We start from the raw sequence: 24742 nt of genomic DNA on the forward strand, positions 1-24742 counted from the left end.
GAGCATTCCTTTGTCGGGTAAGCACCTGCATCTAGCATCTTTCGCACAACAATCTCGGATCCATTTTCCATTGCCCACGCAAACAGTGAGCTATCAAAATGACGAACATTGTGTTGATATAGATAGTAATTCAATGTAGTATATAGGTGGCGGTTCGTCTGGGAGAGGGCGCTGATATTCCAAGGATGTTCCAGGAAATCGCTAATGTGAAGCAGGATTTCACTGGGAAGTTTCTGAAAGCTCATGGTGTAAGGTGGTAGGGAGCAAGCAGTCGGCCGGATAGCTGGGTTCTTCGGTGATTTTGAGATGGTCCCTGCCCAGGAGCACGTATATGGGAGTCTGGCACTTCCGCGGGGTAATTCGAGAGAGCAATGGCTAAGAAGACAGAGCTGAACTCAGAGATGTGTATCTTGATCGGCAAATCATGTAATCACGGATCCGAGGAACCTCCTGCCTCGAATGAAACGTTGATGTGACATTGTGTAGGAGTACCGAGACCACGATGCTGACGACGCTGTGTTTGAATGGCACACTGGTTTCTTTCAACTGGGACACTTGAATGTACTTGTATACTTTTAAAGGTACTCTGAAGGAACGTACCTGCATCGGTGTTAGTCGTGGATGGTGATATCACCCGTGGGGCTAAACTGCATGCAGATTACCGGAAAGGGAAATTCCACTATACCAGCGGATTGACAGTTTCTCCGAGCAGTATATACAGGTCATCTTGGTAGACGAGACTGACTCATGGCTCAAATGATAAGGAAATTCTTCCACTGTCGTGATTGATCACAAGTTGACCCATTGGGGCGGCCAGCGATCGCGGAGACCTAAATGGCGAGATTAAGCCCTAGACTCCAGCTTATCAATGCCTACCAGAAAAACTCTGGCCATGCTGTTAGTATTTTATGTTCAACATCGTCATGAATGCTGGTGTTCAGCGACTTTTAAGCATCGCGGTGCGTAGTTCCGTTGATGATCACATTCACGGGTGGTCTTCTGACCAGCACATATAAGTGACCGGTCTTCAACATCGTAATCGTGCTCACATTAGCATTTTATCTTCGTATAATCGCTGTCGGTCCATAATAAATGACAATATCGGGACAAATAAAATATGCGGGGCCCCGGAATACCCCCGCATTTCGGAAGGGCCCGACTGTCTCGGGTTTTCCAGTCTGCGAAATGTCCGGGGTAATACGACCCGAAAGCCAATAGGAGAGATTGCTGTAGTATCTACCATGTACCTCGGGGGAATAGACCGCGAGGGCAAGGCCAGAATGGCTAGACTCACGCTAAGCTTTAAGATATTCGACTCGTCAGGTCTTCCGGCAGATACCAGAGCACCAGAGTATCAATATGCATCTCTGGAAGCACAACTTTCGCGGCAAGGCCTTACAGGTCGCCATGACCATGGCGTCCTGCCAGGCCTTCCTTCTGCTTGGATTCGATCAGGGTATGTTTGCTTTTCCCTGGCAAAGCTGCGATACTGACGGAAAAGGGGTGATGTCTGGAATTGTAGGAGCGGACAACCGGTTCGGACGCGACTTTAACAATCCGGATACTGCGATGCAGGGAAACATCACGGCGCTGTACGATATCGGATGCGTGATCGGGTCGATTGCTTGTTATTTCATCGGTGAACGATATGGTCGACGGGCGATGTTGATGACGGGTGGAAGCATTATGGTAATCGGGACGGCTATTTTGGCATCGTCGTTCACAGTTGCGCAGTTGATTGTTGGACGGATCGTTACGGGTATTGGGAATGGGATGAACTCGTCGACAGCGCCGGTATATCAGAGTGAATGTGCACCGGCATCGACTCGAGGTGCAGTGTTGACCCTGCAGGGCACGGTTACCATCCTAGGCGTGGTTATTGCATATTGGTAGGTACCACATTGCATTCCGAAGAGCGATGCTGACCGGAATAGGATGGACTACGGCACCAGCTTCACCGAATCCTCCTTCCAGTGGCGATTCCCTCTTGCCTTCCAAGCCGTGTTTGCCGTCTGCCTCATCCTCCAGATAATCGGACTACCAGAAACGCCTCGCTGGCTGGTCCAGCACGACCGTCACGAAGAAGCACGTCAAGTCCTGGCTGCCATCGAGGACAAGCCCTTAGACGACGCAGAAATAAGCAAGTCAGTCCTGGACATCCAGACTGCGCTGGAAGAGGAAAGAAAAGACGGACCGTTCCGTTTTCTGGAACTGTTTTCGTGGGGTGAAACACAAAACTTGCGTCGCATGCTCATCACTATCACTATCGAGCTGGGACAGCAGTTCACCGGCTCCAACATGATCAACTACTACGCGCCTGTGATGTTCCAGACTACCATGGGACTGAGCAGGAATCTCTCGATGATATTAGGAGGATGCGTCCAGTGCACATACCTCGTGGGATCATTCATCCCGGTGTTCCTGATGGATCGCTTCGGTCGACGCACACTTTTGATCATCTGTTCGGCTGGCCTGTGTCTCTGCTTCGTGATGGTATCTATTCTCCTCTCATTGGGCCAGATGAACGCCGCCTACGGAGCCACAGCCTTCATTTTCCTTTTCCAGGTTTTCTATGGTGCGGGCTGGCTTCCGGTACCATGGTTCTACCCGGCCGAAATTAACACCACACGAGTGCGAACCAGGATGCAGGCCATCGCGTCTGGCTGGAACTGGATGGCGGTGTTTGCCGTGGTTAAAATCACTCCAATTGCTTTTGGTAAGCCTCTCACCCACAGCACGAAAGTCAAGCTAACCACTTATCATGATAGCCAACATCGGATGGCGGACGTTTGTTATCTTCGCCGTGCTCAACGCCGCCTTCATCCCGATGGTCTATTTCTTCTATCCCGAGACCAAGGGGCTTGAGCTGGAGGATATCCCGCTCCTCTTTGTCAAAGGAGGCTTCACGGGTGGCGTGTTTAGTTCGAAAGGTGGTCGGACGGTTGAACCACGTCAACATGCGCACAATGTCCAGGTGGACAGTAAGCTGGAGGGGATGTTGCAGCAGGTGGAGGATACCGGACAGGCATGATGTATTGTAACCAAAGCAACAGTTTGAATAAACAGCGTACAATTGGAACGCCCACTCGTATCTGCAGTAACCGAGTTCAGAGTCCTTGGCATCTGCTTAAGATGTCTGGAATAGGATAAAGTATGTCGCATGTCTCACGTAAAGGTTCGTATTCACTCCGTAGGGTTGATGTCATGAATACGAGACAACCGCTTCTACAGCACTTTTATGAAGACAGGCATTATATATACCCCCGTCCATTTCATCATTTGCTATCCAAATCACGAATCAATTGCACTCAGTGAACATTCAAAATGCATCTCACCAAGTCCCTCGCAGCCCTCATCCTTCATCTCGCAGTGACCAGTATGCCACATCCCTCCATGTACTACTCCACACAATACTGACCTTATAGACGCCCAATGCGGCACGGCCGATGCCTGCGTCCTAACCGAAACCTGCTCAACCTATACCCGCACCACACCTACTACAACCACATTTGCCACCTGCGTGCCCACCCCGACATGCCTGAAAGTCTACCGTATGTTCCCTTCCCTACTATATCCTACTTTCAAATCCAGATGCTAATACAAACAGAGGACTGTCAATCCGGCGGATCCGGAGATATATGCTGCTCGACTTACTGTGCGGCTACGAAATGTCGACCTACGGACCCTAAGTGGCCAGACTGTAGGGAGGATTTGGAGTTGTGTGAGGCGGATGAGCAGTGTTGCTATAATAATAAATGTGTGGAGGGATTATGCCGGAAGGCGTAGTTGGTTTCTGGTTGAAGTCCTTTTGTTCCGTATGTATCCTATTCGTGTATGCGTTTCATCATACATATTAATATTGTATCCAACCATTAACCAAAAGTTCAATCCATGTCCATATTCATGTACGCGTGTCATCCATTATGAATCCCAATTTATATCCAAGCTCGATAAAGAAGCCAAGTTGCAGTTAAGGTAGACAGCTATAAAAGTTAGCATCACATCAAAAGTCAGCCAGGGAAAAGGGTGACTCACCAGTCGCATACATGGCGTAATTATCAGCATTCTCCAACGCCTGCTCACTCCCTAACAGCAACGCCTCATCCGAATACTTAAAATCACTAGTCGGCGGATCATACACCGCAGGCAAATGCGTGAACTCATGAACCGCAGTCGTCGCCTCATCCTGTCCCTCGCAGACCGTGGGCAACTCCGTCGTCAACAAAGTATAGTAAAGCTCGCAGTTCGCAATCATGCTGTACTGAGCCCATGCGTAAGCAAGGAAATTTTCCTTGCAGTTACCCTGCTCTGGCCATGGGTCGGTGCAGTAGTAGTTAATGTTGTCGCTGGTAGAGCCGGCTTCTCTGGCTACGCCGCGCAGACGGGCGGAGACTCTCTCGCGGGCTCTGGAGGCGGTAGTCTTGAAGTAGTAATTGAATTGAGCTGCGTCTCCGGAGGTTGCTGCGTCGGCGGCCGCATTGGCTAGATTGACGGTGTTGGCTAGGACTGTGTCCACGATGGCCTGGCGGTCAGGAGAGCATGTAGTGACTGTTCGAGCTTTGCCCATGGGACGGGCTTTGGAAACGGTCTTTGCTTGCTTTGGGTCGATGTCGATGGTAAGTTCGTTAGAGGAGTAGGGCATGGTGCCTGAGACCGAGCCATTGGTTACTACGAGATTAACGTATCCTTCGGAGTAGATGGTAACGGTGCCGCCCTGAGAGAGGTCGTTGTTCGAGACAATGTCAAATTCGTCCTCATAGCTAGCACCTGCAACAAGATTGGTCACAGCGTCAGAGGTAAGCTTGGTCATGCGGTAGATCTGGTGAATTCCTTCGAAGTCGACCTGGGTTCCTGAGATTGTTAGCCATTATAATCCTCGTGTTATTTGGATGTACTTACTTGCCATTGCGATAGATAGAGACTTTCTTGACTGGGGCAGTATCGCCAAAGAAGTTGTAATGGACGAAATTGATATCATCTGGGCCTTCATTCTTGACGACAGCTTTGATCAGAGTATTGCCAGTCTGGCTTAGGGTGATGTTCAGAGAAGCCCGCGCAGTGTGGACTAGGGCTAGGGCCCCAGTGAAAGTAACGAAGCGCATCTTGAAGATGATCAGTTCAATTAGGGATCAGGTCAAGAGGAGATTGAGGATGAAGTTGATTCATAGAAAGAGAAGAGAGGTGTAGCCATGCCAATGGTATTTGTGCTGGACTCGAAACCCATCTGAGTCAGCTTAATGAAAAAAGCCGTGGCAAACAAGATGACTTGGTAGTGCATATGGTAGTGAATCGTGGTATTTACCGTAGGAATTTATAGCAGTTAGTGGTCTCTACAGACAGGTGTCTGCGGTAGAGTCGAGTAGTGAATACATCCATCAGGGCTGCGGTAAATCCCTGTAATTAGGGCTCAATGCGGTGCGACCTGAGCTGTCATCTCAATTTCTTTGTTCTCCTGAGATCTCTTTGTTCCTAATATTTTCCGTTCCCCTGAAATCCTTCCTTGTTATTTGATAATTCTTTGTTTTCTTTCTCTACGCTCAAACTCTTCATCTCAATCCTTCAGCGTCTATCAACTCGAATCCCTACCGATACTCAAGCCATGATGGTCAGCTTCATGGAAACCACCATCGCCCTACAAGTGCTCCTGGCACCACACCAAACCGTCCCTCTCACCTCCTCCCTCCCCATCGAAATTTCCATCCACAACGCCGCCAGCACTCCCGTGACAATCCTCGACCGAAACACCCCCCTCGAGCCCGGTGCCGGCCACCTGGGCGTCCTCAAACTCCACGACGCGCAAACACACGAAGAAGTGCCTATCTCCACAATCTCCGCTAGTCGCGTACGGCCCCCGCTTCTGAATGAGTATATCGAGATTCCTTCCGACGCGACGGTGAAGAAGACTCTTGAGTTGCGGGTGGATGAGAAAGATATACAAGCTGGACGGGAGTATATGGTGCGCGCGGAGGGGTATTGGTCGGCTGTGTGGTACACGGCTTTGGGTGATATTACGGAGGAGCAGAGGGATCATTCTTTGAATGCGACGACGGGGGAGTTTTTGTCGAATGTTGGACGCGTCAAGGTAGAATGATTCCGGTCCTATCAATGTGGCTTACAGAGCGTTTGGTGTAACGTGAGGATGGGTTATTTCGGGTCTTTCATAAGATGGAAATCTCGGGGTTATTCCTGATATCGGCGTATTTAAACCAGACAAAAACACCTAGAAAGTTGCAGAAATTCAAGTAACAGCCATGTCTGCTCCAGAGCAAAGAATCGATATCCAAAATGACGCCCTACGCGTCTTCGATATCCTTCAATCCGGCGGCATCGCCATAATCCCCGCCAGCGTCGGCTATGGAATTGTAGCCACCGACCCCGAAGCTCTACAACGCGTCTTCAACACCAAACAGCGCCAGCCGCACAAGAAGCACGCCATGATAGGTAGCTACGCGCTCCATCGCGAACTACACGTTCTCCCTCCACGCGAGACTGAAATGGTTCATCTCTTCACGGTCGACCTCGACCTGCCTCTCGGTGTGATTGCGCCGTTCCGCGAAGACCACCCGATTATCCAGAAACTGGGGAAGGAGCCACTGCAGCGGAGCTCTGTCGACGGGACGCTTTCAATGCTCGTGAACGGGGGTAAATTCCAGGAGGAACTATCGCGGTTGGCGACTGAGGCTGGTCTTCCACTCATGGGATCGTCGGCCAATTTGACCGGAAAAGGGACTAAGAGTACAGTTGAGGATATTGAGCCGGAAATTCGTGAGGCGGCGGATATTATCATAAACTATGGTCGACAGCGGTATTCCTCGCCGCGGCCGTCGTCGACTATGTTTGATTTTAAGAATATGAGGTTGATGCGGTTTGGAGCCTGTTTTGATGTGATTCAGGATGCCTTTTGGAGGTTCTATGGGATTCGGTTGCCGGATGATCCGGGACGAGAGATGCTTTTTTCGGGGCATTTAGATGCCAATGCGAATGTTTATAGATAGGGTCTATCCAGATATCTCTATCCTAACGGGAAGCTTAAGACTATGAACTAGTAATAATGTACATGGACTCTGATTTATTTGGCTTGCAAAAGATCAGAAATCTTCACCATATTCCGAGTCACGAAATCACCCATGACCTTCGGGATGTACGACGGAAAGCCGGCGTTAATCTGCTGCAAGATCCCCCACGACTGCTCGCCGTTCGTGGTGTATGGCACAGTATCCGTCAGTCCTGTCGTGTTGAAAGAGGTATAAACCAACGGAGTCTTATTGAATGACTCAGACGCATCCACCACGTTGATATCAAGTCCTCCGCTGGTGATGTATCGTGCGTTTCCAACGGACGCATATGCCAATGGCGCTTGTGAGTTTACGGCGTATGTCCGTGCTGCTGCAACGTTCACTTCAGCTGATTGCCAGTCCGCTGCGTCCGGGTCGCCATAGTCGGGTGTATCTGGCAGTGTTAGTTTGTCATCGATATAGAAAAGCTATTAAGGGCAGTGACATGCAGGGAAAAGATGCAATATGGAGTGTCTCCGCTTGCGCCTGAACATTGAACGTCATGGCTGGGTGAAAATGCTCCCAGCATTCAAGAATGCCCCATCGACCGTACGGTGTCGGAATCACTTTCAATTCGTTCAGGGTACCATCAGACCAGATAGTTCGTTCACCGCCGGATGGCCTCAACTTGTGGCGGAGATAAAGATTTTCTCCCTCTGGAGAAATCAATGCCTGCGCCATGTAGATATAGTTTCCTTCTCGGTGGGAGAATCCGGGGACAACGTAGACTCCGTTAGTCTTCGCGGCAGATACGAGTCGATTCCATTGAGGGCTATTCAGAGTGAGGGAGTTTTGGATGTAGTTCTCGATATGGCTTGCGATGGAAACGTTGTCTGACATTCCTTTGGGATAGCTGCAGACGTTAGTTAGCATTGTGTGTTTCATCTCTGAATATGGCATTGTATTTGGCGGACATACCCCGGGAACCATAACTCAGGAAAAACAACAAGATTAGCACCATTTCCCGCTGCTTGTTTGATGAGGCTGACGCCCTTGGATACCGTTGCATTCAAGTCGAACTCCACTCCTGTCCAGTTATTATTGCTCATGAGAGGTAGGGGCCAGTTTGCCGGCGGTGCGCGGACAACTGCGACGGTTAGATTATCATAGTTGGCTGTCTGGTTGGCATGCTGCAGCACACTCGCAGCACAACTGCCAACCAAGCTCAGGATAATTGAGAACCGCATGGTGAGTCGATGATTCGGAGGTTTACATGGAGTCTGTCCAGATAAAGATGTGAAGCCTTTATATCTTTGAACCAACTCGGGATGAACCCGGACCCCTACTCTGTGTCGTGGATAATTCCCGATTTCCTTCCCGAGTAACCCATCAAGATAAGGAGTTCCGATGCCGATTATTCTCTTCCTCGCCGGGACATCTTCGGAACGTGGATCTGGCTATCACGGGATTTGACTATATCACAGCAAAGCCCGTCTTTATACAGACCCCGAACCTTGTTTGTCGGTAGAACTTCGGAGTGCCTAAACAAGCAATATGCACGTCATTTGCATTGCAGAGGCTCCGCTAGTTTATTCCATGAAGTATTGGAGACTATACTGCTGCCTGCAGATTCCAAACGAGCCACCCAACCGACGGAAAAGTAGGGCAGGCTCAATCTCTCTTCTCCTTTCATATCCACTCCGAGCCTACTACTGTCTACTAAGCCACATATGCCCCTTGAAGCAGCTGTTCCCGGCGAGCTCCTTGCAATCGTGACTAGCTATTACCGGATGGAGTAACGAAAGGCGACATGGCACATGCATATTGCCTTCTTCTCCTACTAGATATCGCCCATCAGACGTGATCTTGGTTGGAAATCGAAATACAGGGCAGCCTTTTCAATTCCTACTGTAGTAACAGTTGTATTGAATGGGAAGAAGAGGCAAAGTTCAGAAGACAGCCGCTAAGGATATATATTCTCCCCAATTATTAAAACAAGAAAACGACTACCAATCCGAATCTGTCGAATATCCCTGATCGACTGTACCCCTGCCATTATGATTCTCTCTGGTCTCCCAGCTCAAATTATACTCATAATCGCCGACTTCTTAGAATATTTTTGGGAACTCAATGCATTCGGCCGGGGTGTTTTGCAACAGTTGAACGACAGCCATAGAGCTCAACATACCCTGCTCAGTACCCCTCGTTCTGTCTTGCTTGTGAAAACCGGCTTATCCCCTTGGAAGTATATGTCAGCGCTGTCAGTACCCGTCTGCATTGTTCATCAAGGTGGAGGAGTCTTGAAACTCAGCCTGTGACGTCAAATCTGTGGACTGCTGGTTCAACCATGCTTCAGCGGCGTGGAAAACACTACCCTCTTAACCATGGTAGGCGACAGTGAGGAGTGCCCGCTTTGGATGTCTCATCCGGACAAAGAGCATAACCGTTTTTAAAAACTGTTTATGATACGGATTGGACCGGGGTCCTCGAAAGACGTACCAACGGTATAAGATAGATGTGACCAACGCCTAATTGTGATCCATACCGGTGAACACAATATAACGATTAGTTTGTCTGCGTAAGATGTCTGTACCAAGTTCGTGGATTGAGGATGCCATCTTGGCGACCAATAAACGGGTGGTATTGCCAAAGGCCATGTCCGTATGTGTTGTTATCTTGTGTTTCAATGGAATAAGTCAATGCGCATAGGTCTTCACATTGTGTTGACCAATGCAGTAAATTCTGGCCATTCCTTGTTCATCAATTTTCTGTAGCCACATTCCGGTTCCAATCCCAGGGGCGGTATTCCTATTTCCCTGCATATTTCCACATTGGTCAGGCTTGCTGCTAGAAATGCTCGAAAGAAGATACCAATATCCATCGGGCCAGTATATTCATCAAGCATATCACAAATGATAGATCGTGTGGGATAGGTAGCAGATCCATGCCCCGCAAAGCTGGTATACACGGTGTACGTCTTTTCCTGGGCAATCGGCTGCATGGAAAAACTTTTTCAGATTCCACTGGGCCCAACAATGGAGGTGCACGGGGCTACATGGTGGTCAGGATTGTGCTCCTCGTAGCGTTTCCAAATGGCACGTAGCAGAGGGCGAGCTACATCCCTATCTTCCCTTGTACCCCTGTGGAAATTGCGCATAGGCATCTCTTGCCAGGGGGTTCGAAATATTTGGGGGGAATTGGTGGTGTAGAGATAATCTACTTCAAAAAGTCGTAGTATTTCTCAACTTCATCTCGCGTTTCAACTCGTAATTGATCAACGTAGTAGAGGGAGACGATCTGGTTCTGCTTTCCCTCTGTCTCGGGTGGCTCTATCCATTGGATGTCTTTATACTGTTTTTCCTCGATAAAGCCTTTGACAACGATGTAGAATGTCATGGCCAACTCACAGATGTACTCATGAACGCCTTCATCAAGAAAGCTGTAGTCTGACGTAAGGCATCTGTCTGGCTATAACTGGATCCAAATTGGCTAGCTTAGAAAACTGCTCGACAGTCTCGCAGATGTGCCATTTGGTTCGGATGTCTTCCCAGATCTGATCGACCGTGCGGGTGTCCATGTCGTGACTTTGCTCGTAAGTGTCGAAGAGGTTCTTTTTTTGATCGTGTGCCTTCGCTGTATGAGTCGTTGTCTGTGCTGGTTAGATGCCCCCCCAGGGAAGGATATCAAGCAGACTTACCTAACAGTTTTTTCTGTGGCATCTGAGCGGGTGGTATCTTAACAGTTCCAAGAAGTTCGTGATTGCCTGATAACAAAACTGGAGGCAACAGGAAAGAACATCAGAGCTCTTCCAATGTACATGCCAGATACTACTCCATGCTGATCTATTTGGGGTATTAATTGAAGATCACAGTCGAGTGCTGGGCCGAGATGAAGACGGTGTATGTGATGGTTCTCGCATCCCATATAGTTAGTCTATTGCGGAGTAACTGCACAAAGAGCACAGACAAGAAGGGCACTAGTCGATCCGAAAAAGTCTACTATCGGTGGATAGGGAATGCAGAATCAATGATCAGCTGGGTTGGATACGTGTCACCTGCATGCGGTTTCCTCAGTATGTAGACTCGATTCTCCGTAATTATACGAAGCAAGTATCAACACCATGACTACGGTCTTCCTGTTTTGCACCGCCGACGTGCCAGCCAGGGTATGAGCGACCACAACATCAAGTAAAAACAAATAACTAAATGTCCAGATCATCAATCAATTTATGACAGCCGTCACCGAGGCTTTCGAAGCCCCGAACATGTTCTCTCTAATCCGCACCCCAGAATAAGAGAAGGTCGATGAATGGGGCACCCAACCCCCAGTTGAAGACTTTACCACTGGCTTCGAAGACGCCAGTGACACTGATCTCCGCCTCTACACTCGCAATCGGATCGAGGAGCTCAAAAACACAGGCGACGAGGGCCAACTTTCTCCCGGGTGGGTGGCCATACTCGACGAGCGCTCTGCTCGGGACTCGACTGTGATTTTGCAACTATGCGAGGAGAAATCGCTCTGGGCTACGGAGCTTGAAGATACAGAGGTGGAGTATCATGTCCCGGGGGAAGCGGATGTTTATCAGGATGAGATCTGGTGGAAATGGCGGGTGAGATTCACGGATGCGGTTCAGTTGTTTGTTAGCCTTGATGACGGGGATTTCCGTGCCATGCAGTGGTATACGCGGCCGGAGGGGTATGGTCCTGATGGGGTTTATGCTATGGCTGTGTAGTTGATCCATCTTTATGCATTCATTATTTAGTTATTCGGTTAGTTACTAGTACAGCGGACGATAGGGGTCCTATGGCCAAAGGTCGTGTTCTGTACAAGTATGCGCCCGCGCCCACCATTAGTTGAAAGATATTCAAGTCTCTCCCCCTTTAACCTCATTTTTACCTCTCAATTAGAGATCTTTAGGTACTAAAATTAATGCCAAAAAAAAAAAAAAATCCTGAAGCTAAATTTTTATTTGATATTTTTTGTATTATTTTATCTGGCCTAGATAGCCTATTATCATGCTTAAAGAATTCAACAACGCATTGCGCTGAAGAGTCCTTTATTTTTGTAGTGTGTTGAAATAATAATGTGGCTGTGGTAGTAAGTTAGGTCATTTACACTGATTAGTTAACTAACTACAGTGGGAGGCCAAAAGTATTCGACCCCCTATTTACTGCCATGAATGACCGCTTTTACTCAACCAGTTGAATTCAATTATTCTGCCAGCCAAAACTTCCAAAATTTAGTATTTCGTATACCAGCCCTTTGCCTCGATCACTGCTTTAACACGATGATGCATTGTTGTAGATAACTTCACTAATACTTGCTGATCAATTGCATGCCATGCTTCCTTGGCTGCCTCAATCAACTTTTCTAGTGTTTCCCCTGTATCAGGAGCATGCTCTATTGATGGTGTATGCTCTATCAATATTATCTACGCGATGTGTTGACGGAAATGTTAATTTTATTGGGAAGGCGGTGGGTAAAAAGCGGTCAAAGGGGGGGGGGTCGAATACTTTTGACCGGGCACTGTATCTGTACAACTTTTGGCCATAAGACCTCTATCGCCGTAGTTATGCTGCTCGGCATCGGCTCTCGGCGTTTCTTTAAAGATGCGGGGAATGCTCGGGTAGCCGATCATCTAAAAAATATGTACATATAAACACGTTGTTCTCTTTTTCGACCAGTTTGTTCTTCAATTTGCATATTGAATGTCAAAATGATCTTCGAACCGGCCGAGAAATTGCACATTCCCACCAAGGACCTTCTGTCGTACATTTTCGACAATCCCAAATACGACCAAGATGAGCCAGTACGCGTCTCCCCCCTTCCCCCCCAATTGTCAATGTCCACGCGACGAGACTGACTCGAGCAGATTTATAGAGACCCTGCAAATCCCTCGCGGTCAGTTTCATGCAATCAGGCCCGGAGGCTGATCCGCCAGTTGGTCGCGGGACTGCAAGCATGGGGTGTGCAAAAGGGTGATTGTGTCGCGATTCATGCGTTCAATGATGTAGGACCACCGTTCTTTCTGTGCCGGACGAAGCTAAGAGGCAGATTTATTACAGTATTCTGGTCCTGGCGATTGTGGGCGCTGGTGGGATTTTCACCGGTACGAATCCATCGTACACGCCAATGGAGTTGGAGCACCACTTTAAAGCATCAGAGGCCAAATTTTTGGTTTCGGAGCCGGAGATTCTGGGCTCACTCAAGTCTGCTGCACAGGGAGTTGGTATTTCAGAGAGCAATATTCTCATTTTCAACGCTCTCGGACAAGATGTCCCGTCCGGATTCCGATCGTGGGATAACCTTCTCAAGGCCGGCGAGAAGGACTGGGTGCGGTTCGACGATCTGAAAACTACAAAAGAGACTACGGCAGCAAGACTGTTTAGCAGCGGTACAACCGGTCTGCCCAAGGCTGTCACCATCACGCACTATAACATGGCAGCGCAACACGAATTGGTCTTCGAAGTGCATCCCCGACCGTATCGAGTGAGTATTCATCCACCGTCAGATCATGCAGGTCTAACCCAGATAGGTATGCAGAATAATAGCTACGCCAGTTTTCCACGCAGCAGCAGCTCCGTCAACTCACTTCTCGACCCTGAAATCCGGCTATATCGTCTACATCATGCGCCGCTTCGATCTCAATGAGTATCTCGAAGCCGTTGAGAGATACAACGTCACTGACATGTTCATGGTGCCTCCAATCGCGGTCGGAATCCTCATGAGCCCGCATGCCAGGGCGCGGCCGTTCTTGAAGAAGCTCAAGATGGCGGGATGCGGTGCTGCGCCGCTGGGCCGCGATGTTCAGGGCAAATTCCACGAGCTCATGAATAAAGAGGCGCCATTCACGCAGGTATGGGGTATGACTGAGACGAGCTGCGTGGCTATGTCTTTCCGGTTTCCGGAGCACGACGATACTGGCTCTGTGGGACGGCTGATTCCTAATCTTGAGGCGAAACTTATCGATATTGATGGGAATAATATCTCTGCGTACAACACCCGCGGGGAAATCTGTGTCCGCGGCCCAACCGTCACGCCCGGTTACTTTAAGAATCCCGAAGCCAACGCCTCCTCCTTCGATGCGGACGGCTGGTTCAAAACCGGCGACATTGCTTACTGCGACGAAGCGACTGGTAAATGGTACATCGTGGACCGAAGGAAGGAACTCATCAAAGTCCGCGGGTTTCAGGTTGCCCCCGCGGAACTTGAAGCTGTACTACTGTTGCATCCGCAGATTGTCGACGCGGCTGTTATTGGAATTAGCTTCCCAGAATCGGATAGTGAATGGCCCCGGGCGTATATCGTCAAGAGGCCTACGGAGGAAGGGCAGAAGTTGACGGTGGAGGATGTACAGAAGTATATGAAGGAGCGGTTGGCGAAGTACAAGTCACTGACGGGTGGCGTTGTCTTTGTGGAAGGGGTGCCAAAGAATGCTAGTGGGAAGATTCTGAAGAAAGTGTTGAAGGAGATCAGCAAGAGGGAGATTGAGGTTGGCATGATTAAGCCGAGGCTGTAAGACGATTCTGCAAATGTGTACATCAATACAATAAAAGATATAGTATCTACAGACACTTAACATCTCAAACAAGACTATGTATTAACGCAGATCAAGGAAGAGGAGGAACCATCTTCAAATCCACAAACTCCTGAAACACCTTGAAAACAGACTCCGTACTGTCGACGAATCCAAAGAACCCAAGTTTCTTCGCTTTGGCGGTACTACTACAGTCAGAGTCATGTTCAACTGAAATGGTGGCGTCGATGGCATCCACTCACCTGAAAAGAATAGGATATGACATTCCCAACGCAGCATCAGCGAACCCGAAAATCATATCAACATCTCCCAATGACTTATCCCGCAGCTGATACTTCTCCGCAAGTCCTTTCCACGCCTGCTGGACCTCAGGCTTCTTGGCCCATTCCGTCAAGGTAAATCGATATCGCAGCTTAGCCGGAGGTCCGAAACCGCGAGGTGGGGGGTTGTACGGTGTTTCCTGTTCGCTGAATACAAACGGATCGGTAGATGGTCCAGCCCACGGCACTTGGAATCGTTCCGCTAGTCGCGGCCAGAACTTGCCCCAGGTAAAGGGGCAGTCGTCAGACGCGTTGAAACTCTCGTTTCTGGCATGGCGTTCCAGGACAGCCCATTCTGCGAGATAGCAGTTCAGGTGTGCCGTGGATAGCGTCTGGTTTGCTTCCCAGGCGTTCAGATCCGAGTGGAACTCCAATGGCTCCCCAAGATATTTTTGTACAGTGGCGTAGATGGCAAGCGGGAGACACAGGTTCATCGCTGCGTCGGGGACAGCGCCAGGGACCCACGAAGGACGGGTGATGTTCCATCCGATACCGTGCTTCTGGGCAAAGTCGCGCAGAATGTCCTCTTGGGGGTAATAGAAGTTTGGCTCCAGATGCACGCGCTCATCGGATTCTTCTTGTGGTACTGCGGAGGGGCCTAGATGCACGCCGTAATACTTTGCTCCTAGTTGGAGTAAGACCCTCCGAGGGACGGACTTGGAGATTGCCAGTCCTTCCAAGAAGTTTCTCAATAAGGCGGCTTTATCTGTTAGCGAAGATTGTATCAAATCTGGGCAGAATACATACTGTTAACCTTCACAAGTTCATCAACAGCACTCCAAATACTCCCGCCTTCTTTCGGCTTCGGCTGGATATAAGCAAAGAAAAACGCGTGGTCGGCCTTCATTCCTCGCTCGTGCATCTGCTCTGCAATCTTCTCAGGCGACTGGAGTAGATCCATTGAGACATGTTCGACTTGACTTGGCCATTCTCCATGCGGTGGTCTACGACAGACGGCGTAGATTTTCTTCCATCGTTTGGGCGATTCACATAGCACGCGGAGCTGTCTGTCTGTGAGATTTACTGTAAAGATTGAGTTGGGAGTGTGACCTACCATATACGTGCCGGAAATGCCATTGGCACCGGTGACAATGGCCGTAAGTCCTTCCACATCGTCCGGAAAGACAGGTAGGCCGTGGTAGATGTCTTTTGAGCAGATAGTTTGGACTGCCATCTTGTCTACTTGCAGAGTCTTGGATATGAAAATGGGCATTGGAGCTTGTTAATTTTGAGAGCCGGTGTAATTATTGATGTCATACGTGGGGTGAAGTTGCCGCGGATTGCCGAAAGAGGAAATCCCCATAGTCTTTCCGATGTACATACCCCTGTATTATTTAGGCCACCGGAGTGTTTGGTAAACATCACAATATACATTCACTTGGTGATACAGTTGAAGGGTGCTCGAAGATTATATGCCTCCCGATGTGCAGTGACTTCCCGCTGTATGTGGTACGAATATACAACACCAGAAAGGCTAGCAAGTACCGTTGCGCATCAGGCCATCAATTCCCAACAGAAGCATGATTCAGCTCTCTGAGTCTATCCTCGATTTTCACACGGAACCGCGTCACCCTTGCTGCCCATTGTTCAAATCCAAGTCGTTGCACCATAGAAATAGTGCTTTCATGATGTTGACATCGCCTTTATAGAATCCACGCGTTATCATGTCAGTCGCGATACTGTGGTTTTTTGTCTCTCTGGGCCAGTCTCTCTCAAGGGCCACCTCGACATGGTTTTCAGAGCCAACGGCAAGAGCGATGTACAGCAGGTTGTCCTGCTCACATGGGAACTGTACGTATAGTCTTTCAAGTAAGCCGAAATCCATATGTTCTAGCGTGAGACTTGCAATCTCCAGGTTCCCTTTTGCAATAATCAAATAAATCGGATATCTTTCCAGGGTGTGCGTATCTTCTGCGCTTTCATCCGGACCCGTTCCACGTGCGAGCAACCATCGAACACACTCAATGTGACCTCCTTTGGCAGCCTCTGACACACGGGTATGCAAATCCGTCCCCACACGAGGATGCCAGGCAAAAGGCGACAAGCCCAAACTTGTCCGAAGGCCGAGTAGGAATTGCAGAACCTTCAAATCACCCCATCTTGCCGCATCAGCCGACGCGTCATGGAATTTCCACCATAAAGAAGTATTATCTATGGGTGGATCTTCTCGTATTGCGTTCCCCAGGGCCTCCACTGCACCACGGTGATGCTCCCTAGCCGCCGAAATCAGCGGAGTGTCATTCATCATTCCCCTACCAAAGCTTGCGCATGCCCCATGCTCGAAAAGTAGCCGGATGACGGACTCATGGCCACCCCTTGCCGCCATTATCAATGGGCTATAGTTTGGCTCTAATAGAATACCACTCCGTCAATACGTGTGTAGGGATTTTTCCGGTTTCCAAAAATAGGCGAAAGATTGCAGCGTAACCATGTTTTGCGGCAAGTACCATTGCCGTCTGTTTTCCATCATGACATGTCATCGTATCAGCGCCTGCGTCTATCGCTTTGCGTGCAACAAGCTCAGATCCATGCTTGGATGCCCATGTCAGTATCGAGCCGTTGAAGTAACGGACATTGTGCTCGTAGATATGGTCACTCAGCAACGGGTAGAAGAAGCGACTCGTCTGTGCGAATGCATTGAGTTCCCAAGAATATTCCGAGAAGTCGGGGATGATGAGTATAATGTCAATTGGGAGGTCAGAGATTCATGGTGACAGGAAGAGGACGGTCAATTAAGGGTATTCGACGGATTCGACGGATTGATAGTCGCTTGTCTGTTTTGGCAATCGGATGAGCATAAACTGTTACTACAAACAGGAATTGAAAGGCTGTCCTTCAATTCAGCTTCCAGCCAGAATCAATCTGATAGGCAATATTGAGCAGGAGAAGAAGACGATTTGTGCCATGTTTATCTCACAAAGGACAAAGGCAGTATAGAATATTCTGCAGGCAGATGAAAACCGCCTTGCTGCAAGGAACATGGCATGAACATGCAATAATGTGTTGTTTTACAGATAATAGTAGGTTTCGAGTCGAGGCGAAAAGAAAATAAGAGATGGAGCCTGCCCTACTCTTCCTTCGCCTGGGTGATTTATTTAGACTCTGTTGGCCACTGTATATAGCCTCCAAGCCTCGATGCCGTTGGATTCTGATACATAAAGTTGCGAATATGGACAGCATACTACTGTACACAGGTCTATCTTTATTTCATATATGTAAAAAAGCAATATGACTTGTATTTAATATCTCCGGTATATTACTTTTCTCTGCTACGTCAATTCTTGAAATGCATAAATGCGAGTAATAGTGTAAATCTTCGCTAAATATGTATATATTTACATTCTGATATCACACTGGCTCTGTAAGTCCAACCTTCAGTACCATATAACACGCTTATGCCTCTCAATCTCACATGAAAATGCAGGACTATCCTCTGTCTGCTGTTCTTGTCAATAGTATGCACATACAGATATAATGAAAGATGTTAGGATCAAGGGACTACAGACATCATCCTTTCACTATGACCAGTATATACACACATTATACACTTTGTATTAATTTTGTCTCTTCAAACTAATGAGACTAATAGTAGTGGGGCTTCTCATTATTTGTATGGGAAATTAATTCAGGAAACATGTTCCTCTCTTTACAGCGGGGATCTCACTGAAACAGGGCTCGTTATAGTGAGGATTTACAGCACAATGCTCTAACCCTTCGGGGATACAATTGCACCCGTCCACTGCAGCCTTAGGTAGGCAGACAGGAAATTCAAATCTTAATGCTTTTGCTCGCTCGAGGTCCATATAAGCCCCCTCGTTTCCTAGAGGAATTCTGTCTTGGAACAACACCGTCCCTATCGAATCTTTACTGCCTCACATTTGCAAAATTCACCAACTTGTTTTTCTGCTCTCTACAAAATGGACCTGGAATTCCAGACCCCGCTGCCTCAAGCGATCAAGAGACCCCCCGGTAAGTTTGCAACGCACAATGTGTGGTCCAACGTCCTTGGAACGAACTCTTGTTTAACTAGCGATAACAGGTACCCCCCCGGACGGTGAATATACGAAGAAAGCCATTCACGACGCGTTCGAGCAGAATCTCGCGCGAATCCTGCTGAATGTCAAGTCGAACTGGCGTTCTTGCACCACCCTCACGGAGTTCGCTGAGCTGGCCGAAATTGACGACACTCAGGCCGGGCTTCTCGACATCCTCTGGAGGAAACAATCTACGAACGTTCTCGTCTACATTTGGGACAGGGCCAGCAGTTGCATTGCCAGTGTCAAGAAGCACTTCGATGATAAACAGCGTCAAAGGATCCGCTGGGTTGATGCTACTCGTGCGACTGAGGAAGAAAAAGACTGGATGGTTTCAATCTATGTCATGCTGTTGAGAATACATGCCCCGGATCTAATGCTCGTTAACGATACCTCGTCTTATTTTCGCAAGATGTTACAGCTCAGCCCAGCTGCCCCAATCACCCCGGCCATCGACCCTGCTGCACGAAAGGCTGAGAACGCCTTCCACCGCGAATCGCTCCCAGGACGAGATGTTGCGACCCCTGTCCTCGATGCCATCTTTAAACGATATAAGGAGTACGATTCCCAATACTTTTTCTCCCCGTATGCTGCAATTGTCGGTCCCAGTGGGATCGGTAAGAGTTTTACCATTCAGCAGATAGCACGTTCCGGGACCTATGTGGTCTACACCTGCTTGGCAAAAGATAGGTCACATAGCTATCCCAGACGGTCTGTCGTAGCCGATGAAATTGACGAGTTCACGGAGCGCGGAGAAACAACTATTTTTTTCGAATCTTTTTTAGCAGCGAGCCTCTGCAACGTACAGCTTTGCAGAGACCTCGGGATTTCCCCTCTCGGTCTTTTCGATATCCTCGTGAAGAAAAAATTTGAACGTTTCCAGGAAAAGATTTGCGATGTCGTCCACTTTCTCTACGAAAGAGCAAAAGCATTCTATATCGGCATGCACGGGCACCCACGAGTCAGGTCAGAAGAAAACATCGATTATGGCGACGACGGGTTCTATCAAGAACATGTCAACCATTATCTCCCTGATTATCGGAGAGAAGCGAGGAAGATCTTCGAAGAAATCTATCACGATTTCGCAAATGACCCTATCAAACTCCAGCTCTATCTGACAGACAAGAGCGGCCTTGCACGAAAATCTGATAAACCAGACACCCTTATGTGCTTCGACGAAGCACGAGGACTATTTTCCAGAGACACAAAGCTCTCGCAAGAAGCACGCGAAATGAAATTCCTGGCTCTTCGGAGAGCAATGCGGCACATGACAAAGATCAGCAAACATGAGGACAGAAAGCAATTCTTTGGCCTTTTCCTTGATACCACTGCAAGAATGGCCGACTTTACCCCCTCTCATGGTTATGATGCAAGCTTAAAATGGAACCCGCCCGGAAAATTGAAGCTGCTGAAACCCATATTCGAGCTGGATTCCTTCGACGTTTTCGGTATCAGCGAAGAGGACGGCTGGTCGCAGCTGAGGGCAGCAGCAATGACTCCAGAATCTGCCGAACTGCCCGGGGATCTGGTCTATCTGCTTTCCCTCGGCAGGCCTCTTTGGGGCGCACTTCTTCAGCAACCAGGTGGAGGTGCAGCGTCGGTCCTTGGTGTCGCCGATACTAAAATGTTTGGAGGCCGCATGAGAACTCCAGGTGGTGCAATCAGTACCGTTGAAGCGCTTGCTCTGCTATCATATCGAGTGAATTTTTATGTCGGCATGCCGGCACTTGCAGACACGCTTACAATCCATTATCTCCGGTATATAGTGGGTGTGGATGAAGACCGGACCTTTATGCAAACCGCGCAACCTACCGAACCAATTCTGGCTCACTCTTCAGCTAACGTCATGCGGCGGGAGCCCGCCATACGATTGGAAGTGCTGCGCGCGCTTTATGACAGTGTAGTCAAGGGCACTATCCACCTTGGAGATTTGGGTGAAATCGCCGCGACATTGCTCTTGCTGTTCTCGTTTGATAAGCTTTTTGGTCAGCAATATGCTCGACCGCGCCCTATGAAACTCGCCAGGCTTGTGGAATCTTTGTTTGGCTCAGACAGCACTGTTCTCGCTGAAGTCGTTGACCGCATGAACGATAATGACAATCTACAAATCCTGTGGGGAAATGGATGCGTCTTCTTTACTCACTTTGTTCGATTATCAGACCCTCCTACGCATACCAGTCTCCGAAGAGCATTTTACCGTGGCGCTGCCCTGTTCCCACCGCCAGGATTCAAGGGATGTGATATCATAGTCCCAGTGTACCTCCCGGCATCAAATACAATGAGCTATTTCCTGTTGCAGGTCAAGAATCGGAAAAACGACGTGATGTCACCCGCAATAAAGACTGAAGCGCGGGATTCTCTCCGGGCAGCCGCAAAGCTTATGCCTCAGATAGCAATGGGGCATCTGGCAATGATGATGTCCCTCCGCTCGCTGCACAACCATGAAAGCGCTGTTACCGTATATCCGGGTGAGAATAACAAGTATAGCCAAATGCTGCGTTCAGCCACCAAGGACAAAGGCAAAGGCCAAGGCCAAGACAAAGCCAATGACAATGGCAATGGCAATGGCAAGAGCCAGAGGAAGAGCAAGGGAGAGGTCTATAATTTCAACGATATGCATCGGGTCGTGGTCCTTGCCGTGGGCATGAGTTTAGATTTGTATTCGGGACTGGTACATCCTGCAGAAGAAGACGACGATGACCAACAGACATCGGCAGCCAGCCTCAAGACCTTGAAGAAGTTGTTGGCGTGCACCTCTGACGTGAACCTCAACGAGACCAGCAGCTACCATAGGCATCTGGGGCCTATTGGTTAGAATCCGAGCCCTAACCTAGTACATGCAACATTTCGGGTTTTCCTTCGATTCTCATTAGTTCATCGCTTTTAAATTTAGCTATTTTAATATGATTTTCGGGGTTTATCCTTTCTTGCTTTCTTTCTATTTCCCTTTCGGAATCTAGTTTGACGGTGTATATTCTTGCGGATTGGAAACATTCTTCATCATCACAATTGTAAACGCCTTTTCATAATAATAGCTAGCTATTCCAATAACGCCGTACATGCAAATGTGGTAGAACAAACACTACCTCCGTCGATTCGAACTAGGCATCGCCTCAAAAGCATCATCATCGTCATCATCGTCAAATATCGTCACTAAGTAGACTCGTAGCCCTCGTCGTCCGACTCGATCTCGCCTGTGACCCTGAGAAATTCAACGTCGACTGCATCGCCTGTTTACCGCGCGCAGCGCTCCGAGAACCCCGTGAAGTGGCAGTGGCCGACGGTGCCGCAGGAGAGGCTGCACTTCGTCCGGATCGACGTTGGCTGGTCGTCGTGGCAGGAGCGGCTGCTTTGCGGGTCGTTGTTTTGCTCTTTGCGGCGGGTTGTTTGACGAATAAAGCCTGCGAGTCGTCGTCTTCGTCGATGTCTGACAAGCCTTGGTCGTCGTCGTCGTCGTCGTCGTCGTCCAGCATGACAACATCTTCCTCCTCCTCGTCTTCATCGTCGGAAACGGCCTTTCGTCGACGGCCCTTGGCGGCCGGGGCGGCCGGGGCGGCTTTCTTCGTCGTGGCAGTCTTCCGAGTACTGGTCGCCGTCTTGGCAGCTGCCCTACCCCCTCGTCCGCGGCCGCGACCACGCGTACTACCTCTGGAGGGGGCCGGCGTGGTACCATCCTCAGCAGCAACATCCTCGTTCGGATCACCACCTTCATTATCAGAGTGGATCAATGCACCCGGCTGATCCTCCCAGACGCCGTCGAATTCAGTGTCCCAGCCATCAGGCTTGGGCTTGAAACGCTTCTTGCCCCGGGTTCGCTTCTTGATGCCGCGCGAGAACATATCTTCCATCTGCGCACGGTACTTTTCCATAGCGGTTTGCAGGGAGTTCTGGAGTTTTTCTTCGTCGTCCTGTTCCTCCTCTTCGCGGTCAAGGGATAGCAAATGCTTCATCTGGTTGTCCAGTGATTCGTTCACAAACATCTCCATTGCGTGTTTGTCATCTTTGTCGATGAACTGCGAGACAGCGTCTCCAAAGGAGTTCTGTGGTAGGATACTCAGTGATTGCTGAGCGAGGAAGTCTCGCACCAGCTGCTCTACTTTCACCGTGTCGAGCGTCGCAAGTTGAGAAACGGCCGATTCGTCGACTTCAACATCTCCCTGCTTACGAGTCGTGTTCTTCTTCTTGCGGTGAAACTGTACCACATCGTTGACGTTGGCGACCTTGCCGACAAAACGGTTTGAGAATCGCTGCGGGTTTTCGCAGTCATAGCTGCCTCCTTCTGGGGTTGAGACCTCGACACGTAGCCGTACGAGCGGTAACGGAATCTCTTGCTCTTCGTCCTCTGCTGGCTCGCCATGTGTATCGACCCAGTCTGCCTTGGCTTCTTCGATAAGTTCCTCCACGAGCGTCATAAGGAACCGCGTGACTTCGGTACGGTTTTTTTCCTTGCGTGCCAATTTCTGCGCCCCCTTCTCCTCTGACAAAACGATTTCTCGCATCGCAAATGGGCGAACAGACTTCAAGCGGACTGGTTCGCTTTTGAACTCGCGGCCTGTGACGCTGAGAATCGACACATGCTTGGCCACTGATTCGCCAGGACAGAGGGATGTCGCAACGGATGATCCGGGTTGCATAACGTGGAAGTTCATTTCGGGGTTCAGTCTCGGGTCAATCAAGCACTCGTGCTCATGTCCCCAGATAACAAGATCCATGAATTCAGGAAGGAAGTTCTCGGGAAGATAATTGGTCTCAGTGTAGGCATGATGGTTCTGGTGAACGGACATTAAATTAAACCAATCATCTCTCTGCATTCCTGGCTGGTAAAACTTGACTTTGTTGTCTCGAAAGGTCCGGAAGAGACGTTCATCCCGAACATTGCTCATGCCGTACAGGGCCAGCTTGGTCCGTCCTTTCTGTAGCAAAACTGGCTTGATGTGTATGTTGTCCGACTCTGGGGTTCGACCGTAGTAGTTGATCAGACCCGATACCTGCAACAGATCCAAGGCCGCGAGATGGCCCTCTCCCGAGGGATCATCGTGGTTCCCGTGAATGGAGAAGATCGGAATCGCCACGTTGATATCCTCATCCTCATAGTTCGGATGGTTAAAAGCACCCTGGAAATTCTCACTGGCATCACTGATCATCTCCAGCTCGCAAGGCTTGTCTCCCAGGCAGTTCATCCGAATCGACCTCATCACCTGATACATGGACTTCCGAGACGGTTTGTTCTCATGAAACAGGTCACCCGCCAGAAGCACCATATCGACATCCTGCTCTTTGGCCAAACACATCACCTCATGGAAACTCTTCCAGCTGTCGTCTCCCCGGATGGGATCTCGCTCATTGTAGCCGACATGGTTGTCGGTTGCGACGAGGATGCGGATGGTTTCCGGGTCTGTTCGTCAGCTTAGACTTACATACTTCCATGACAGTGAAGTTCTTACCATTTACACCGGGCATTTTGACGATCTAAAGTGGTCTTGTCGCGTTGCGGAAATCGGGGAAGTCAGAGCTTAAATACTAGTTAGCGGGAGTTGCTGCCTGGGGCGGCAAACGGTTAAAAAGGAATAAACACAATAAATTCCATTCAGAAATGCACTCTACAGCGTCTCTTTCTTCCTCCTCCGCTCAGTCACCAGCGGTGCTTGTTGTCGCAGAGACGATATGGTGATGTCGCCTCCGGTCGCGTCTAGCGTCACGTGTCGCGGAACGCGAATCTTGTACCGAAACCTAAGGCAATTATATACCGCAAGAACATAGGTTTATGGTGAACTAGACTAACATACTTAAAAATATGGCATTCAATGGTAGCAAGATGATATAGAAAGCTACGACGTCTCTTTTCTTGATCATAGT

General features: G+C 49.1%; 13 protein-coding genes across 13 annotated transcripts; 7 read left to right on the forward strand and 6 right to left on the reverse strand.

Annotated features, from left to right (window-relative positions):
* Positions 1-23: 23 nt before the first annotated feature.
* ASPGLDRAFT_117290 (uncharacterized protein) lies at positions 24-245 on the reverse strand (the record flags this gene model as incomplete). Its single annotated transcript, XM_022539855.1, has 1 exon — positions 24-245. A coding segment is annotated over one exon (222 nt), but the record flags the coding sequence as incomplete, so codon positions are not given.
* A 1114-nt stretch (positions 246-1359) lies between these two features.
* On the forward strand, positions 1360-3031 carry ASPGLDRAFT_117618 (sugar porter family MFS transporter; the record flags this gene model as incomplete). The annotated part of the gene is made up of 4 exons (XM_022539890.1): positions 1360-1456; positions 1502-1889; positions 1935-2716; positions 2769-3031. The coding sequence occupies 4 exons, from the start codon at positions 1360-1362 to the stop codon at positions 3029-3031; spliced, it is 1530 nt and encodes a 509-aa protein (XP_022404896.1).
* Positions 3032-3324: 293 nt separating this feature from the next.
* On the forward strand, positions 3325-4187 carry ASPGLDRAFT_71332 (uncharacterized protein; the record flags this gene model as incomplete). Its single annotated transcript, XM_022549549.1, has 4 exons — positions 3325-3376; positions 3426-3551; positions 3608-3983; positions 4036-4187. The coding sequence occupies 3 exons, from the start codon at positions 3325-3327 to the stop codon at positions 3784-3786; spliced, it is 357 nt and encodes a 118-aa protein (XP_022404897.1). The 3' UTR covers positions 3787-3983; positions 4036-4187.
* Positions 3922-5102, reverse strand: ASPGLDRAFT_71333 (uncharacterized protein; the record flags this gene model as incomplete). The annotated part of the gene is made up of 3 exons (XM_022549550.1): positions 3922-3983; positions 4036-4851; positions 4904-5102. The coding sequence occupies 3 exons, from the start codon at positions 5100-5102 to the stop codon at positions 3922-3924; spliced, it is 1077 nt and encodes a 358-aa protein (XP_022404898.1).
* Positions 5103-5614: 512 nt separating this feature from the next.
* Positions 5615-6091, forward strand: ASPGLDRAFT_117726 (uncharacterized protein; the record flags this gene model as incomplete). The annotated part of the gene is made up of 1 exon (XM_022539899.1): positions 5615-6091. The coding sequence occupies one exon, from the start codon at positions 5615-5617 to the stop codon at positions 6089-6091; it is 477 nt and encodes a 158-aa protein (XP_022404899.1).
* ASPGLDRAFT_41743 (uncharacterized protein) lies at positions 5920-7065 on the forward strand. The gene has a single exon (XM_022545477.1). The coding sequence runs from the start codon at positions 6252-6254 to the stop codon at positions 6993-6995; it is 744 nt and encodes a 247-aa protein (XP_022404900.1). The 5' UTR covers positions 5920-6251; the 3' UTR covers positions 6996-7065.
* Positions 7003-8333, reverse strand: ASPGLDRAFT_1498785 (uncharacterized protein). Its single transcript, XM_022542084.1, has 3 exons — positions 7974-8333; positions 7505-7908; positions 7003-7449 (listed from the first exon to the last, which is right to left on the reverse strand). The coding sequence occupies exons 1-3, from the start codon at positions 8240-8242 to the stop codon at positions 7070-7072; spliced, it is 1053 nt and encodes a 350-aa protein (XP_022404901.1). The 5' UTR covers positions 8243-8333; the 3' UTR covers positions 7003-7069.
* A 2782-nt stretch (positions 8334-11115) lies between these two features.
* On the forward strand, positions 11116-11818 carry ASPGLDRAFT_54320 (uncharacterized protein; the record flags this gene model as incomplete). Its single annotated transcript, XM_022548071.1, has 2 exons — positions 11116-11160; positions 11293-11818. 2 exons carry the CDS (start codon positions 11116-11118, stop codon positions 11725-11727), a joined length of 480 nt encoding a protein of 159 aa, XP_022404902.1. The 3' UTR covers positions 11728-11818.
* A 753-nt stretch (positions 11819-12571) lies between these two features.
* Positions 12572-14793, forward strand: ASPGLDRAFT_140536 (acyl--CoA ligase). Its single transcript, XM_022541701.1, has 4 exons — positions 12572-12804; positions 12868-13005; positions 13050-13484; positions 13531-14793. Exons 1-4 carry the CDS (start codon positions 12712-12714, stop codon positions 14512-14514), a joined length of 1650 nt encoding a protein of 549 aa, XP_022404903.1. The 5' UTR covers positions 12572-12711; the 3' UTR covers positions 14515-14793.
* ASPGLDRAFT_117808 (SDR family oxidoreductase) lies at positions 14606-16026 on the reverse strand (the record flags this gene model as incomplete). The annotated part of the gene is made up of 4 exons (XM_022539904.1): positions 14606-14717; positions 14775-15552; positions 15600-15855; positions 15907-16026. The coding sequence occupies 4 exons, from the start codon at positions 16024-16026 to the stop codon at positions 14606-14608; spliced, it is 1266 nt and encodes a 421-aa protein (XP_022404904.1).
* A 355-nt stretch (positions 16027-16381) lies between these two features.
* ASPGLDRAFT_54323 (uncharacterized protein) lies at positions 16382-17178 on the reverse strand (the record flags this gene model as incomplete). Its single annotated transcript, XM_022548072.1, has 1 exon — positions 16382-17178. The coding sequence occupies one exon, from the start codon at positions 17176-17178 to the stop codon at positions 16420-16422; it is 759 nt and encodes a 252-aa protein (XP_022404905.1). The 3' UTR covers positions 16382-16419.
* A 1591-nt stretch (positions 17179-18769) lies between these two features.
* On the forward strand, positions 18770-21701 carry ASPGLDRAFT_21794 (uncharacterized protein; the record flags this gene model as incomplete). The annotated part of the gene is made up of 2 exons (XM_022543132.1): positions 18770-18821; positions 18892-21701. The coding sequence occupies 2 exons, from the start codon at positions 18770-18772 to the stop codon at positions 21699-21701; spliced, it is 2862 nt and encodes a 953-aa protein (XP_022404906.1).
* A 96-nt stretch (positions 21702-21797) lies between these two features.
* On the reverse strand, positions 21798-24517 carry ASPGLDRAFT_41749 (MRX complex nuclease subunit). The gene is made up of 2 exons (XM_022545478.1): positions 24331-24517; positions 21798-24281 (listed from the first exon to the last, which is right to left on the reverse strand). The coding sequence occupies exons 1-2, from the start codon at positions 24344-24346 to the stop codon at positions 22027-22029; spliced, it is 2271 nt and encodes a 756-aa protein (XP_022404907.1). The 5' UTR covers positions 24347-24517; the 3' UTR covers positions 21798-22026.
* Between the last annotated feature and the right edge of the window lie 225 nt (positions 24518-24742).

Source organism: Aspergillus glaucus (genome assembly GCF_001890805.1).
Source record: "Aspergillus glaucus CBS 516.65 unplaced genomic scaffold ASPGLscaffold_2, whole genome shotgun sequence".
Lineage (NCBI taxonomy): Eukaryota > Fungi > Ascomycota > Eurotiomycetes > Eurotiales > Aspergillaceae > Aspergillus > Aspergillus glaucus.

Bases quoted from the DNA above. Each gene is read 5' to 3' on its own strand.
- ASPGLDRAFT_41743 (XM_022545477.1), top strand. From the start codon at position 6,252: ATGTCTGCTCCAGAGCAAAGAATCGATATCCAAAATGACGCCCTACGC.
- ASPGLDRAFT_1498785 (XM_022542084.1), bottom strand. From the start codon at position 8,242: ATGCGGTTCTCAATTATCCTGAGCTTGGTTGGCAGTTGTGCTGCGAGT. The intron at 7,909-7,973 runs GTATGTCCGCCA...TAACGTCTGCAG, and splicing joins CCTGAGTTATGGTTCCCGGG to CTATCCCAAAGGAATGTCAG. The intron at 7,450-7,504 runs GCATGTCACTGC...TAACACTGCCAG, and splicing joins CCATATTGCATCTTTTCCCT to ATACACCCGACTATGGCGAC.
- ASPGLDRAFT_140536 (XM_022541701.1), top strand. From the start codon at position 12,712: ATGATCTTCGAACCGGCCGAGAAATTGCACATTCCCACCAAGGACCTT. The intron at 12,805-12,867 runs GTACGCGTCTCC...TGACTCGAGCAG, and splicing joins AATACGACCAAGATGAGCCA to ATTTATAGAGACCCTGCAAA. The intron at 13,485-13,530 runs GTGAGTATTCAT...TAACCCAGATAG, and splicing joins TGCATCCCCGACCGTATCGA to GTATGCAGAATAATAGCTAC.